Genomic DNA, 17,504 nt, shown 5'->3' on the forward strand with positions numbered 1-17,504 from the left:
AACTTCAAAGACTATCTAGGGCAAGCCCCCTTAATCTGAGAGACTCATTTTACAATTTGCCAGTGCCGGCAAGGCCTGTTATGGAAATATGCAAGCTTCTATTGCAGGTGGACCTGAGGTAAGTGGGGATAAAGAGAAACATTCTTGCAGCGCTTGCTAGCTGAAAATGTTTCTCAGAATCCTTTATAAAGAAGACATAATCAGAAAGCTAGGCAAAACTTGGAAATTCAGGAGGTGCTGGGCTTAAGGTCTGTTCCTCCCAGCTGAGGAGCTTCTGATGGCCATGTCAATGGCCTGCTTCACATGGTGAATTTAGTACATGCTTAGGTCCCAGATAGCCTGTGTGCCTTTAGATCTTTTTCTATTTATGGAGTATATGTACAAATTAGTCTGTGTACTTTTTGGTGACTGTGCAATTAGCGAAGCAAAAGCATTTTGTTTTCCCTTCTATCCCTCCCTGTGCCATTAAACTGAAGCAGTGTGGCTCTGTGGAAAGAGCCCGGGCTCTGGAGTCAGAGGTCATGGGTTCAAATCCCAGCTCCGCCACTTGTCAGCTGTGTGACTTTGGGCAAGCCACTTAACTTCTCTGTGCCGCAGTTACCTCATCTGTAAAATGGGGATTAAGACTGTGAGCCCCCTGTGGGACAACCTGATCACCTTGTAACCTCCCCAGCACTTAGAACAGTGCTTTGCACATAGTAAGCGCTTAATAATGCTATCAAAAAAAAAAAACCACTGAACTTCTGCGTCCGAGATAAAAGTGTTTTTAATGATGTCTAGAGATACTGTAACCTATTCCAGCCAATAACCCTAATAGACCAGCTTTTACTGAATGTCATCAACTAGCAATAGGATTCTTAATCCTTTTAAAATAACTCAGAGTCCCATACCAGCTTTTAACATCTTTATAAATCTAGTTTGAATCCTTCCCCAGCTCTCGGTTCCATCTGTGTTATGAAGTTCAGAACTAAATACCATACTTTAATAAAGGTCTAATAAATTTTGAATAAAAGGGGGTCCTACTTGCAGAACTTCTATCCTTAAAACAATATACTATCCTGCTCATTTTGTTACTAAATGTCCAGTCGCTGGGTCGATGTCAGACACCTGGCTGCGTTAAAATGGGGAAAAAAAGTCACTGCCTTATCACAGATTAAGTTTCCAGAGCTCTACGTTTTCAAATTTTCAACTGTCACTTTCCCAACACACCTGAGGCTTACCATCTGAAATCAGCCCTATTGAAATTGTACTACACTTTGACCCTTACGTTCACTGTCACTATCTTAGAGCAGTCATTTACTCTAATGGCTCTAATGAAACTGACAAAACATTTGCTTCAAGGCAATTATCTACATATTGAAGTGGAATGTCATTGTTCCCTGAACAGTTTAGAAATCCCACTTTGGGGAGCGACTCTGTTAAAAGGATATGAATGTACCAAAATCTTAATAGCAATTTTTCTAACAGGGTTGAGAGGAGTTAATATATACAAGGCAGATGTGGCACTGAATCGGAAGATTGCCTTTCCTCTATTCAATACTACAAAAGTCTGGAAAAAAAAGAAGAAAAAGAACATTAGAAACGATTTAAAATGTATTAAAAGTTGAAGTATCTTTCACAGGAAAATATTTGAGGAAATCTTCCTGCCAAATTTACACGTTTTCATATTAGCCTTCTTTTAAACCATTAAAAAAAAATCTGTCTCGGGATTTCAGTCCTAAATGAAAATACAAACTACTAGTAAAATTTGGCAAAATATGCATAATGGTCTCATATAGCCTGGCCAAAACTCGGATACAGTTCTTCTAAATAGACAGTTAAACTAGCTAAAATCTCTCTATTAAAAACACACTTGAAATCAAAACCTCTAGAAAACAAAGCTCCCCTTTGGACTTACTAACTCACTGTCGATTTACGAGCCACTGAACGATGTACTCCGATAGCACGACGTTTCCCAATAAGCCCTTTCAAGTTCATTCTAAGGAGTATTAGTTATTCTAGCCTCTCTCTTCACTTGAAAATTCTCCAAATTCTGCCATATGTAGTTCTTTCCCTAGCATATCATCAGAATATCAAATGAGAGTAAATAATGTAGCCTTTGAACGATTATTGGAAAGATCCATAGTCTGTCCTCAGACTTGGGCAAACAGCTTGCGAGCATTCTGTCACGTGTCCGTGTCTCTGGCTGCGCCGAAAGAAATGAGTGCTCCCTGGTGAGGCCGTGGAGAGCGCAGCCACAGTTTCTGTTCTGGGTCATGGCTCTGCTGCTGCTCTCTTACTTGCTGGGTCTTGGAGGAGGAAAAACTGCAGGGAGCCCTGCAAGAAGCTGAGCCGCGGCGGCAAGAGACGGTAAGAAGAAGAGCTGAAGTCACCTTTGACTCGGCCAACGGCTCCTCAGTTTTTATACTTCTAAGAGCCCACCTTGAAGGAGAAGATGAGCAGGGGCTGAGCAAATGAGAATAGAAACTGCTACCGCTTTAACTGTCAGGGCCAGAAAACTGGTCACCTAGGGTAGGATGGGAACTAGTTCGGAAGTAGCCAGTGAGGGAAACGTTGCGGGTGGAGAGGGAAAAAAAAAGAAAGGAAAATAAGGAGGGAGAGAAGCAGTTTCTGCCTAATGGCACCACCTGGGCCTGCTCATGGAACACAGAACAGGAAGGATATTATACCTGGGCTCTCTATTGATATGGTGATATGTCCTCTATACTGGTCATCCTTGGGGTTTTATCCAAAGGTGGAGGAGTGCGGGGGAGAGGTTAAATAGGCCAATTTGGGGGAAAGAGACTGCCATTCCCACCCTGAGACAGATCTTCCTGTTCCTCATCTTCCCCAGCACTGCCAGAGCGGTTTATGGTCCCAAGAGAAGATTCAGGAAAAAGAGATGACATCCTAATATGTAGGCAGGCATGACTCACACTGCTGAAATACTCAAAGAACTATGCCTGGACAATTACCTCCTAATTTCTGGTCTGTGGGTTCCCCTACTACATAGTACAGCACACGCTGTGAAGATAGCAATCCAATGTTTCTATATAGCGGCTGAAAAAACAAAACACACAAAAAAACCCTTTCAAGTAAAAACAAATAGAATCAATGTTCTGAATGAAGGGTGTGCTGAAGAGGGGTGTTTTCCTATTTTCCGGCTGTCTTCCTTATAGTAGTAATGGTATTTATTAAGTACTTTATAAGTTAGAATTTCAGTACTAAATACTGGGGAAAAAATACACTAGACTAGATAGGCAAAAATGAGACACGGTTTCTGGCCCTCAAGCGGTTTACCATCTAAGAATTTGGAAGGGGAGAGAGGCCAGCCAATAGACAAACATGGAAGGTTTAAACAATAAAAACAAAATAATGTAAAAGATGAGAGAATAATGGGGCTGAGAGGAGACGCTCTGGCAGAGGAATAACTAAACCATGGGGGTTTGTCGTTTTCTCGAAAATTTCTGAGGATGAGCCTCACATCCTCCCTGGGCTGCCTAAAGTTACAGTCTAAGGAACAAAAAAAATGTAGATGCTTTACAGTCTACTCCGTCGCTTTGACATTGCAGTTAGCAAGCCTAAGCATACCTATCATGGCCTGAAAAACATGTGTGTGAGAGAAACAATTTCTCAATTTAACTTTTTAGCACGGACAAAGAATTGTAGGCTAATTGTCACTGGAGTAAAACAAGAGCTCCAATTGGGACAGGGACTGCACCTGAAATGCTGATCTTATAGACAGCCCACCACTTAGTATATATAGAAAGTCCTAATAAATACCAAAACTAACACAGCGTAAAAGGAACATTTGAAACCAAAATACCAACTCTAAGAGCGTGAATCTGATTTTTACAACTAACAAGTCTGTTTAGAACATGAGCCATCATTTTGGCAACTCGTTTCTTTCTTCCTTTAAACCAAACAAATAACCACAAAGATAAAGTGCATGTTAACTCTTTCCTTAATGACCAACTTTGTCTTAACTAATTGTCCAGCTCCTGTGAATGATTATATTTTTCAGTCAGTGTACTGTGCCCCAGTAAGCAGCCTGCAGCCCAGTTTTCTAAAGGAATCTTCCACCCTTGGAACACTGCTATTTATGTGGAAGTTTATACTGTCCCAATCTATGATGAGCCTTTCAAACTTTCCAAGAAACAGAATTACTAAGTCAGTATAAGATAGGCACTTGTTGCATTCATAAACCTAGAGGTACTAAGCTAAAATAACAGCATTTCAATGAGAAAGAAACCTCTCAAATTGTAGAATACACACTTACCTTTTTGTTAATATAGTATGGGTCCAGGTCTTCCAGGGGCTCAGACACCATTCCTGGAGGAATGTCTCCATAAATAAATGGAAGGGATTTTCCCGCTTCCAAGTCACTGTTTGGCTTTGGCTTATCCTCATCATCATCCTCTTTATGTTCTTGTTTGGGCTTCTTAGCTTTTTCTTCTGCAGAACGTTTTTCGATAGCAGCAAGAGATTCTCTAGTAAAGTAGCGGAAGCTTTCGGGTCCTGGTGGTACCAACAGTGCCTGTGCCATCTTTTCATCCTGCAAATTTAATTACGTTTAGCCACTTGCATAAGAATCTCCTGCAGGGATAAAGGCAAAAAATGGCAAGTCGGTTAGTCAGAGAAGCAGTGGACAAGGGGAGAAAGACAACTGAGCATTATTTAATCTCTCATTTGGTTTTGCCAGTAAATAAAAACTGGAACTGTTCACGTTAAATATTGCAGAGTCCTGGATTACAAACTTTACTTGTAAACATATCGCTCTTCAATCGGATTCTCAAATACACCAAATTTACAAAGGCTATAAAACATCTGTTCTAGTTGTTTGGAGCCAAGAAAAACAGAAACTTTCTGTTGGTGATACTAAGCACTAGCAAACAGCTAACTCTCGATTTGTTTGAGACGGATTGTCTCCTCTTTCGAGGCTGTTTCAAGCCACTTCATTTATGATAAGCAGAGGGTGAGTTATGTAGGGAACTAAGGAGAACCTAAACTGGGTAACTTAACTTCTTTTAAGTGGACTGATAGAAAGGTTTGATGGGGGAAGAGTAGCTGAATTTCAACTTATCTATATATTATATCAGCTGAGTCCTATTAGCATGGATAATAGAGACTTGGGAGTATATAGTTCCTTCTGGTGCTAACTACAATTAAATTTAACTTTTCATTAAGATGGGAGTACTTCCATTTAACTCTCTACCATCCGTCACTTAATCGTTTAGACAAGAGTGCTATAGCTTTCGCTTTAGGGAGCTGCAGGAAAGGAGGCAGGAAAAGTCTGTCTTGGTGTAGCAAGGGATTGATTCTGGGATGAATCACTTGGAGAAACCTGTCGGTGATCAGTACGGTAGAGGGTACAGTGTCGAGTATCTCAGGACCATTATTCTCCACCTTCAAAGCATTATTGTGGTCACATCTCCTCCAAGAAGCCTTACCTGATTATGCCCTCTTATTCCCAGCTCCCTCTCCCTTCTACATCATCTCTGCATTTGATATCTGCCCTACCCTCACTCCACCGCACTCATATATGTATCTTTAAATTCTATATAAATTATTTAATGTCTGTTTCCCCCCAAGACTGTAAACTCATTATGCGAAGGGAACATATCTGCCAATTCTGTTGTTCTCCAAAGTGTTTAGTACAGTGTTCTGCACACTGTAAATGCTCAATAAATACCATTGATAGACTGTTGGTGATTATTTGTAAAATGTTTGTGATGAAAAACCACTCAAAAACTTTTACTTTAAAAAAACCACACTTCTGACAAAATTTGTGAAAATTTAAGAAAGACATCAGATTAGAAATTATTACAATATGCAGTACACATTACACTCATACAACAACACACTGCTAAAAAGTAGAGATTAACTCTAAAATCTGCCCGGAGGGCAGCACAATTTAAGGGGCCCCAAAAGTCAAACAACTAACATCTTGTGCTAGCACTGTGAATGGTAATTTGCCCATCTCTAGCTAATATGAAAGAGGGAATGATGCTAATTTATGTATAAACTGGTAAAAATCAGTTCTAGTAAATTTCCCCAACTTTTAGGTACATCAGCACATAACCGTCCAGTAGCAGACCAAAAGAATGTTTGGAAGAAAGGTGTGCCTGTCTGGTGTTAACAATCATCCAATGGTATTTACTGAGTGCTAACTGTGTGCAGGGTGCTGTACTAAGTGCTTGGGATAGAGCTGGTAGATATGATCCCTGTCCACCAGGAGCTTACAGTCCAGAAGGGAGACATCGTTGTACATGTGGAAACCACTGCTTTGGAAGAATTATGTTCAGCTATATTTTAACTACTGTAGCTTTCAAACCTTTGAAAATGGGTCACAGTCTGCCAGAGATTCTTAAACCAAAAATGAATTTCTTACAGTTTGGGCAACTGAATACCATTGAGGCACTTTACTGTGACAAAGTCATCAAAAGAGTTCAAGCGCTTAGTACAGTGCTCTGCACATAGTAAGCGCTCAATAAATACGATTGAATGAACATGGGACACTTCTGAAAGAGCCACATGCCATCACAGCTCCTCACCCCCAACTAAATTTGCGTCCTTTTACAAAGAGCCAAAGTGTTTGTAGTCCAGCTGTTGGTCTTGGGGACAGAGCATCACTCTACGAATTAAACCTGGTTCTGCCTGATGGAAGATAACAATGAACAAAGCCCGAACATGCATTTGGCAATGTGCTCCACCCCTGTCCACCTACGTGCTCGCTAGACTCAGTGCCTCAGTGGGAACATGACCGGCATGGATGAAAGAAAGCTGACGGGCTGTGTAAGCCACTACCATTATGACAATTTCAAAGCACAGGTTCACAGCCCTGAAGCATTTCAGGACCAAGTCTCCATCATTCCCCAAAGGAGACTCCATCCAAAAATGATGGTAGCACTCTAATCACTTCCAATTTTTTGCAAGTTCTTTCGCTCTATAACCGTGTCCTGGAAATGAAGCAGGGAAGCCTTTGGAAGCAGCGATTTTCCAGCACACTACCTTCAATTTGGGGCTTTTAGCCTTGTCATTTATGACACTATAGCTATGTACAGCTAGAGCATTTTGTTCAACATTTCTGATTTCTAAAACACCTTCCCTTGGCAGTCCATAAAGCGTAAACTATCCAAACGGTGCCACTCAGTAAAGATCAGTTGACGTTGATGAATAAATAAAGCAGCATTCTGAAGTCAATCGAATGCAGAATCTTTGACATTCTATGAAACAGTCACACAGATGAGGAAATTTTCCTTTGCCGCCACATATCATCTACAAAAACTCCATCTGAACTTCCCAGAATTATTGACAATCTGCTGTATTCAGTGTGCCTATACTTCCTTAGTCAATAGTCTCTTTTTGTGGGTATTTTTATGATTATTTTACAGACAAAAATCGATTATTTCTGGCAGGAAAAGGCAGTTTCCATAGCAACAGGACCAAGTCAGGAGGCTGTAAATTTGTCATCTCTGTGAATAGAAATTTGGTCAGCTCTACTCACATCTCAGGGGTAAAACATAAGCAGTTGACAGTAAGTCAAAATGTAACCTGATCCCTTCAGCGGCCAGCACCTTGAAGAAACTAGGTCCACTAATCGTAAGGGTGGTATTTACAGTTCTCTCTTGAGGCGCCAAACCTTACCTGTTAATAAAAAAGCAGGGATTAGACCTGGATTCAAGCAACCCCCAAACAATAATGATCAATAATAATCCTGATAAGAATAATAATGGCGGTATTTGTTAAGCGCTTACTATCTGTGAAGCACTGTTCTAAGCGCTCCGGGGGACACAAGGTGATCAAGTTGTCACAGTCTTCATCCCCATTTTACAGATGAGGTAACAGGCACAGAGAAGTTAAGTGGCTTGCCCAAGGTCACACAGCTGACAAGTGGCGGAGCCGGGATTTGAACCCATGACCTCTGGCTCCCAAGCCTGCCACTGAGCTACGCTGCTTCCCCGATAGTAGTCATATTTAAGTACTTACTATGTATCAAGCCCTGTGCTAAGCAGAAGGCTTGATACAATACAATCGGATCAAGGACAGGGACTGTCCCACCCTGGGGGGCTCATAGTTATATGGGGAAGGAAAGCCGGTATTTCATCTCCACTTTACATGGTTCATTCATTCATTCAATCGTATTTATTGAGCACTTACTGTGTGCAGAGCACTGTACTAAGCACTTGGGAAGTACAAGTCGGCAACAGATAGAGACGGTCCCTACCCAACAATGGGCTCACAGTCTAGAAGGGGGAGACAGACAACAAAACAAAACAAAACATGTAGACATGGTTGGGGGCGGGTGGGAGGCGGGGAGGAAAGAGAGAGAAACTGACACAGAGAAGTCACTTGCCCAAGATCCACAGCAGGCAAGGGAAAGGGCCAGCACTAGAACCCACATCTCCTGACTCCTGGCCTTATGCTCTTTTTACCAGCCCACCCTGTTTTTTCCCCACCTGCCACATGCATGCACAGAACGGCAATAGGGAGAGAAGAGGGAGCTCTTTCAGGCACTTTCTCCTTACACCTCTGGCCAGGAACACCCAAACACCATACTAACAGTTTCTACTTCACCTGGAAGTCTGGGAAAACAGCCAGAAATATCTCTCAGGTTGGTTGGTGATGGAGGGAACAGCTACAGCCACTAAAGTTATTACCTCTGCCCATATCTGATTTTCTAGGTTACCGTCCCACATTTTCTGAGCTCTCAAGATTCATCCCAACAGAACCTCACATTCTGATCTGATCAGGGTACATATCAAATGGGTGGTACCCTTAGTCATCATGTCTTAATCCTAGACGCTTTGCTGACATTAGCCAATTAGACCTTCCTACTGGTCGCTCATTTTAAACTGCGGGAGATTGAATGAAGAAAATTTTAAAGAGGAAGGAGTTGCCTGGAATGTGTTTACAGTCTGGCAGGACCCAACCCTGTTTGCAGGGGGTTGAAAATGATTTGGAAATGGCACAATAAAGCTGTTGATACAAATAAGAAGGGGTGGAATAGATACCAATCCTATGTTTAGGAACTGCTATAGATTCCTTCCAACAGCTCACTGTGTGCTTTCCAACCCTGTGTTTCATTTGAAAAGCCAATCAATTCTTGATGATTCAGGGATTGGCTATCTGGTGTGGGAATTACTGAAGCCTTTTCTTTGATTCTTTCTCCCTCCTTCAGTAGTTCAGCACCCAACAAACAGTAATGAGATGAGGAAAGAAGATGATTCTCAAGTCAGCCACAAAATACTGCTTATTGTCTACAGTTCTTGTACAAGCTGGCTGGGGAAAGAACGTTAACTTCAAAGCTCTTTAAGATGTTTTCGATCCAGGTTCCACACTGGGGGAATCTTTTGTTGATGCTCCTTAACTAGGGTTAATGGGAAAGAATCAAGGTATAATCATGACTGTCCAAATCACTTTCAAACCACCAAAGAAATCTTAGACAAAGGAATTAAACTTCAACACTAAGGGAGAGGAAAGCAAAAAAGACAGATGGGGTCCAAATGCTTTACTCTTCCCTAATTATAGAAACCTCAATACACAGGCAAACTTCCATCAACACAAAGTCCTATGAACACACAAGCTTTCTTGAGCCCAAGATGGAGTATTCACCACGTGAAGGAAGCAGAATATACGTTCAGAGCTATTGGGAGAGTGAAGAAGGGAGAACGGTGCTGAAGTCTGGTATATCTTTCATTTAAAAGGTACTGTGCAGCTTGCTAAGTGGCTAATACATCCTCTTCCTAAGATAAGATCCCACAGGATTCTGGGAAACGTAATTCTTCCGGATCCTTGAAAAACGAATCTCAGGAAGGGAATGGCTGGAAACTCCACATAAAAGACATTAAATGAATTAGCCCGGGACTCTGAGTTACAGCTTCTTTTTTTATCGTATTTGTAAAGTGCTTACTATGTGCTACGCACTGTATTAAGCACTGGGGTAGATACAAGCTAATCATATAGGACACAGTCCATGTCCCACCTGGGACTCATAGTCTTAACCCCCATTTTACAGATGAGGTAACTCAGCCACAGAAAAGTAAAGTGACTTGCTCAAGGCCACACAGCAGACAAGTAAGTGGCCAAATTGGGATTAAAACCAAGGCCCATCTAATTCCCAGGCCTGTGTTCTATCCCCTAGGTATGTATTTAGAAGTTTATGTAGTCTATTTATTCTTGTTTTTTTCCTTTCTGACATTTTTGGTGCTATCCATTGTACCTATTTTTCTCCTCTTGTTTCCACTGTATTTTTACAATATATTTCTGCCTGTCTTCACCCATTCTATGGTGAACTCTGGGAGGATAGAAACCATTTCTTCAACTTTTACTATCCTATATCAAGTGCCTAGTTCAGAGCTCTGCCCACAGTAGATACTTAATATGTACTGAGGAGGAGGAGGAGGATGGAGACCCCTACTATCGAAATTCAGGTAAATGAAGGGGAAAATTTAGCACGCTGAGAATTTATTGCACCATCATCTATCATGGCAGCCCTCTCCACTGAGAAAGTCTTCCAATCGAAAAGGCTAATCTGGAGGCCATCCACAGGAAGACATTCAAATGACTGTAAGCCACAATACTATAGACTGATAATAGGCCAGAAAAATACTGCAGTTTTCTGGGGAAATTCAACTCACAACCATTCAGAGCACAATGCCGTCGTCCAATTCTGCTCCTTATACAACAACACATGGATAGACAAAGAAATTCATTCATTCAATCGTATTTATTGAGCACTTACTAAGAAATGAAAACTGAATCAAGAAGCCCAGCAAAGTTTTTAGAACTTATTGATAGATGTTTAAATATTGTGACGGTGTTCAACCTTCTAAGAGAGTCTGAAGTCTGTGCCTACCACATAAGGCATTATGCCTTCTTCAGCTATCTAACTAGTATCATCTGAAAGCAAGAAGTGACATCAAATGCAAGACAACCAAAGCAATAATGAAGCTCTTCATGCAATTAGTTCACTAGCATTGTGCTAATGCTCACTGCAACACAGTCTCACTGAGTCCGACGCATGAGGAGAGTGGATGATTAGACACCTAAGACCCTTCTGTATGCTGAGCTGCAGTGGGTTGGACACAACAATAAAGGGTGAAATACACATTTTAAAGCCATAGTCAGTCAGTTGTATTTATTGAGGGCTGTCTGTGTGCAGAGCACTGTACTAAGCACTGGGTGGATACAAATAACAGACACATTCTCTGCCCATGATGAGCTTACAGTCTAGAGGGGAAGACAGACATTAATATAAGTAAAACTACAGATATATACATAAATGTTGTGGGGCTGGGAAAGAAGATGAACAAGGGGAGCCCATCAAGGTGACGCCAAAGGCAACGAGAGAAGAGGAAAGGAGGGTTTAGTCAGGGAAGGCATAGAAAGTGGGGAGAGTCATTGTCTTTCGTATATGAGGAGGGAGGACGTTCTGGGCCAGAGGCAGGATGTGGGTGATGAGTAGATGGCAAGACAGATGAGACTGAGTGACAGTGAGAAGGTTGGCATTAGAGAAGCACAGTGGGCAGGAGAATAGCGAGGTGAGGTAGAAGGCGCAAGGTGATTGAGTGCCTTAAAGTCAAGTTTCTTAAAGTGCTTTATAGTAAAGCAGAGCATCAAACCACACAGTAGGGAAATAAGCTGCTAGGGAGCAACTTCATCCACACACACGTTAGGGGTGCAACAATCAGAAGAGAGGTTGGGCACCTCAAAAGAGGCTTTGAGAAGGTCGTCAGATCAAGAGGCAAAAATGAAAACAATGGCAGGGACTGCGTGGTAAAACAGCAGTGTAAAGGGTAACATGGGCGTTAACTGCACATCAACCTTTCCTGCCACAACCCTATGAGAGTAACAAAAATAGTTGTATTTGTTAAGCACTTACTACGTGCCAAATACTGTAATAAGCATTAGGGAAGATACAAATAGTCAAGTCATACTACCACACTGTACCACAGAGGGTTCACAATCTAAGTCGGAAGGAGAACAGGTCACAGAGGTCACAAAGCAGGCAAGTGGCAGAATCGGGATCAGAACCGATGCCATCTGACTCCTGAGCCCATGCTTTTTTCCACTAGGCTACCTCATTGTCAGTAGGTTCAGCTTTAAAGATGAAGGAGAGATTCAAATAGAACGAAAGCCAAAATGGGCATTACTTAGTGTCACTGATCTACTCTTTTAATATTGCACCTAAAGAAAATCCAGCATATTTCCTCCTTATTATCATTTTTCCATACTGTATCTAATGATACATTCATTGACTGTCCATTCCTTCATTCAGTCGTATTTATAAGCCCGTATTGTGTGCAGAACACTGTTCAACGTGCTTGGAAAGTACAATACATCTCTACTGCATATATTGTTGAATTTTAAATGCTATGATACATTTTATCAAAATCTTGTGGCAAGAATTACTGAAATTATTCAAAACAGCAAAATTATAATTAATAAGATGAAGAAATATAGGCTACAGCTCTGGCATTGATATTTTTTTTCCTATCTAACAATGACTGCAGTCTCCAGCATTCATACACGGCATTTTATTTTTAAAACCATGGCACTGAGGCAAGTAATAACATGTATCAGAGACAAAGGCAGGATGAAAAATTCAACAAAAATATTTTGCTAATAACATGGATGCTTTTAGTATCAAATGATTTCCCCTTATGATCAGATCTTTTCAGGTCAGTTAAATAATGATACATCCAAAGCATCTTCTAGACTGTGAGCCCGCTGTTGGGTAGGGACCGTCTCTATATGTTGCCAACTTGTACTTCCCAAGCGCTTAGTACAGTGCTGTGCACACAGTAAGCGCTCAATAAATACAATTGAATGAATGAATAATTTATGTAATTTTTTATCAGCATCTGAAAAAATATTTGTTTTGATTCATTTCTGCAGTGTTCATAACAGCTTTGGAGTCCATATATGCTCCCTCAATAGTCATGAAATCTCTCCAATATAAATCTCTCAGTTTTTATTAGGTTACACATGCATGTCTCCTGAACAATTTTTTCTCTAAATCACATCTCTAACACATAGGAAAATTATTCCTTTTTTCAATAATGACTATAGCATTTGTCACTGCTATTTTCCCAATCACTTTATCAGCAAAAATAAAGAAAAATATGGTTTACCAATGTTAATTGATGATTTGCAATGGACAATTTCTAGATCTTCCCCTTTATTTCATAACTTCTAAAGCCCTTATAAATACCGTGATTACCAGTTAAGAGGAGGAGGAAAAAAAACAGGTCATTGAACTTTATTTTACCCCTCCACCAATAGTATTTATAAAACCCCTATTGCATAAGGCAGCATGGCCTAGTGGCAAGAGCAGGGCTTGGGAGTCAGAGGATGTGGGTTCTAATCCCGGATCTGCCACTTGCCTGCTGTGTGTCCTTGGGCAAGTCACTTCACATCTCTGTGCCTCAGTTACCTCATCTGTAAAATGGGGATGAAGAGACTGAGCCCCACGTGGGACAACCTGATTACCTTGTATCTACCCCAGCGCTTAGAACAGTGCAAGGCACATAGTAAGTGCTTAACGAGCACCATAATTATTATTATTATTAAGAGCATTATGAAATTACCAAAGACATAACTCTGCCCTCAAGGGGTTTACAATCTAATGGAGGGAAGAGTAAAGAAAAGAGAACTGAGAGTGATTAAATCAGCCAATAGTATTTGAGTGTTAGTGCAGAACACTGTATTAAGCACCAGGGGAGTACAATACAATTAGCAGACCCAAATCCTGCCCTCAAGGAGTTTATAATCTAGATGAAAATAATATAACAGATAATAGATACGTGATTCATCATAGTACACAGCTATTTCATAACATGCTTTCTCATTGTTTTGCATAATAATATCAATAATGATGGCATTTATTAAGTGCTTACTATGTGCCAAGCACAGTTCTAAGTGCTGGGGCAGATACTAGGTTATCAAATTGTCCCAGATGGGGCTTGCAGTCTTAATCCCCATTTTACAGATGAGGTAACTGAGGCAAGGAGAAGTTAACTGACCTGCCCAAAGTCACACAGCTGACAGGTGGCAGAGCTGGGATTAGAATGCACGACCTCTGACTCCCAAACCCGTGCTCTTTCCACTAAGCCACACTATTTCTCACTAGAACAGCGAAAATAGGATAGAACACTATTGGGGAAATAGGGAGTGTTCTTCCAATATAGTTTATCTTTTTAGAGAGAATGTGATGGAATGTCAAAAGAAATGGTTGTGCACACTCTCAGGGTACAGAACAAGTCACATGTTTTCCTTAAATTGGAGTTTGTTGGGAATGGAACTGTGGCATTCCAGATAACTGAGTATGCATAAATAGATAGGTAGACAAGTGCTGTAAGGTGGCTATCAGTACACTGACACACAATCAGGGTCATTAACAGACCAAGGACCACCTGCAGTTAACCCAAATTCCTACTCTCAATTGAAGGGGACAGTACCAGCACACCAAAGGCTTCAGATTGGAAGGATATATCCTGCAAAAGGAATTAAACCACATCACCATCAAGGAAATGTTGTTCAATTCTTTGACTCATCCAGTATCTACCCGGCATGGTTGCACTCAAAGCATTGCTCTGCATCACGAGCTTCTGGAAAGCTCTTTGGAAAAATGTAAAGTTGAGGTTTCCATTTAAATTGAAATCTCCTAGAGAGCGGAGAACACTGCAAATCATCATCATCGACAGCACTTCCAGGGAGCCATAGTGGCTAGGATTAGCTGCACAGGACAAGGCACACGGGTACATAACAGCAGAAGAAGTTAGAGACAAATTGCTTTCATTAGGATGCTTCCATTGTAATCTCTCTAGCCTGTTGTTTTGCAGCTCACAATAGACACACACACAAACCCTTCCCCCACTCCCCCTGGCCCAGATGACCAGGACCCCAGACCGCTTTTCTTCTGCATTCCTCTTGGCCTGAGCCATTCCGTACTTACTTTGAGAGCATCCTGTCCCTTCACGTATGGTGAATCACTGACTGATTACATTATGGAGTCAGGACATTTCCGCAGACCTCTCTTGATCCAAATTGCCAGCACGTAGGGGTATCTGCTTGATCTACAGCAGTGCCACTGCAAGACCAATTTAAAAATGTTTCTTGGTCAGAATATCATCCAGCCTTTAACCATTGAGAAGAGCAATATTATATGATTTTCAAATACACTTCACTGGTGGTATGGTAACTGTGCCCATTCAGTTCTCCTATAACCTAGGGGTTCAATCCTTGAAGAATCCCCCTGAAGGAAAAAAAACCTCACAATAGAGTATGCTATCTTGGCTGTTGCCACTGCCACTGCAAGCAGGCACGCAGCTGTTTCTTGTACCCAGACAGATGCACACTGTCATATGAACATTTCCTAATTCCTCAATGTTCTAACCAAAATGTGTAGTGAAAGCATGTGTTATAGAAGAACCGAGCATATTTTCATTCTTCCCCTCTGGCTCAGCAGAGGCGAGCCAAAAAGGATACGGTTTGCCCTCTCCAACTGGGTAATTAGGTCCCTAAAAGAACCTACCGTTGGCAAAGCCATGGTGGGAAAGTCCAGAGGAATACAGGACAGAAAATGTTAGGTGATCTGCAGCTTTGATCACACTAGGTGAAATTCAAAAAGGCTTGTGATCATTGGAAAAAAATATTCTAAGTCTTCGCTAAACCTGACAGAAATAATAAAAGGACATAGAGCACGGGACTCATTTTTACTTAATACTGTTAGTCATAACGTTCAAGTTACAGGAAGAATGGACTGGAAAGACACTGTATAATGCCACTGTTAGAGAGGTCTCAATAGCTACTTAAGTTCCCTGTTCTCATAACTTCAGGTGCTAAGCCACAAAATAGTTGCAGCATATTTCCTATGTAACACTACGTAACCTGAGTGCCTGGCTTACGAGTGAGAACCCAGCTGGCTTGAAGCGACAGGTATAGCTTGAAGCGCAGCCATGGAAGATCACTGCTTCCTCAAAATGGACTAGTCTGAGAGCCAAAATGGTTCTAAAGCAAGAAATCAATTGACCAATGGTATTTATTAAGCACTGTACTGAGCTCTTGGGAGAGTACAATACAAGAGTTGATAGACATTCTCCTCACCTTCAAGGAGCTTACTGTCTATGGTTCAATATATAAAGGGTCAGAATGATAACCACCAAGGATATTGGGCACCAGATTTGGGCAAGGGACCCCAAGGATACCTGGGCCATTAAACAACAGATATCTGTTGCATGGGTGTCAGAGAAGCACATCCCCATGGGCTTGGAGCAGTCCAAGAAGGGCCACAGCAAGCCCATCCCTACACAACCTCCCAACCATTCTCACTGTGACCTGCCCAACCCTACAAGAAAAGCCGTGGGAAGCCTGGGGATGAATGAAACCAGCCCTAACCCGGCCGGATTTGTAAGGAGCCGCTCACTGGGCCACCTGGAAGGCAGGCCTCACCAAGGCCTTAGAGCCACCAACATTACATCTGCCCAAGCATCAAGAGAATCACAAACTGCTCCATCCCACAGATGTCCATTATAAAGATCTATTTCTTTATTCTTTTTTAAAAAAAATGGTATTTTGTTAAACGCTTACTATGTGCCAGGCACTGTACTAAGTGCTGGGGTAGATACAAGGTTGGACACAGCCCATGCCCTACGTGGGACTCAGAGTCTTAAGCACCGTTTTACAGATGAGGTAACAGGCACAGAAAGGTTAAACGACTGGCCCATGGTCACACAACAGACAAGTGGCTGAGCGGGTTTAGGCCCGTGCTCTTTCCACTAGGCCACACTTCTTCTCATTTGAATGGCATTATCAAACACACAAAGAAAACACCCACTTTACTTTGTGCTTTCCCTTCTGTAGGCTGCATCTTCATTGACCACCTCAAGCAAAATAAGGGTTTTTGTACCTCATACTAAGCCATCATTGTAAGAGGAAACACTCTTAGAACCAGCCACCTTTAGAATACTAGTCCATCTCAGCAACCGCTTTGCATCCAACAGACTTGCCAGATGAATAGGATACTGGCTATCCAGTAGATGTTAAGCAATTTCTTTCCCTCTGCAGATTGTTTAGTAGATGGAAACAGAACAGGAAAGCCCTTTAGTATCACCTTGGTGGTGAGTGTGGACTTCACTTAATGATTGCTTATGCTTCAAACCACTTAAGGGACCTCATCTGCACACTTTGTTGGTAAGGCCAGCGTGAGGGTCAATACGGGGCCCAGAATGTGGGATTCCAAACTAATGTCCCATCTGTTGAAGAAAAACATTTAATATGACTGCAGAAGCTATTTGTTTTAGTGTGGTTACTAGGCAAACAGGATGAAATTGTTATTACAAACATCATGTGCCATTTAAACTTTAAGGAATTCCAAGAAGTCTTTGGGAGAGAATTCAGTACCACCACAACAAAACTGAGAAAACTGTCAAGTCACAGTCGCTGGGAGTACAGCAAACCAAGGGGAGCAAATTCTCGCTGCCTCCAGGCAGAATTACTAGAACAGCCTCCTTCTTGTCTCT

At 41.6% G+C, this 17,504-nt stretch overlaps 1 protein-coding gene across 6 annotated transcripts in view; it reads right to left on the reverse strand.

The window, feature by feature from the left end:
* Positions 1–17,504, reverse strand: part of SCN3A (sodium voltage-gated channel alpha subunit 3) — a 117,611-nt gene that overhangs the window by 86,830 nt on the left and 13,277 nt on the right. For 4 of the 6 annotated variants that reach the window (XM_038751880.1, XM_038751876.1, XM_038751881.1 and 1 more), the window contains exons 2-5: positions 14,939–15,073; positions 7,487–7,626; positions 4,259–4,575; positions 1,431–1,549 (exon numbers count right to left, since the gene is read on the reverse strand). In XM_038751880.1, coding sequence (XP_038607808.1) covers positions 1,431–1,549; positions 4,259–4,525 — 386 coding nt within the window. In that variant the 5' untranslated portion in view covers positions 4,526–4,575; positions 7,487–7,626; positions 14,939–15,073. The remainder of the gene's footprint in view (positions 1–1,430; positions 1,550–4,258; positions 4,576–7,486; positions 7,627–14,938; positions 15,074–17,504) is intronic. The other 2 variants (XM_038751877.1, XM_038751878.1) reach the window with 2 other exon arrangements.

This window comes from Tachyglossus aculeatus, chromosome 9 (assembly GCF_015852505.1).
Source record: "Tachyglossus aculeatus isolate mTacAcu1 chromosome 9, mTacAcu1.pri, whole genome shotgun sequence".
Lineage (NCBI taxonomy): Eukaryota > Metazoa > Chordata > Mammalia > Monotremata > Tachyglossidae > Tachyglossus > Tachyglossus aculeatus.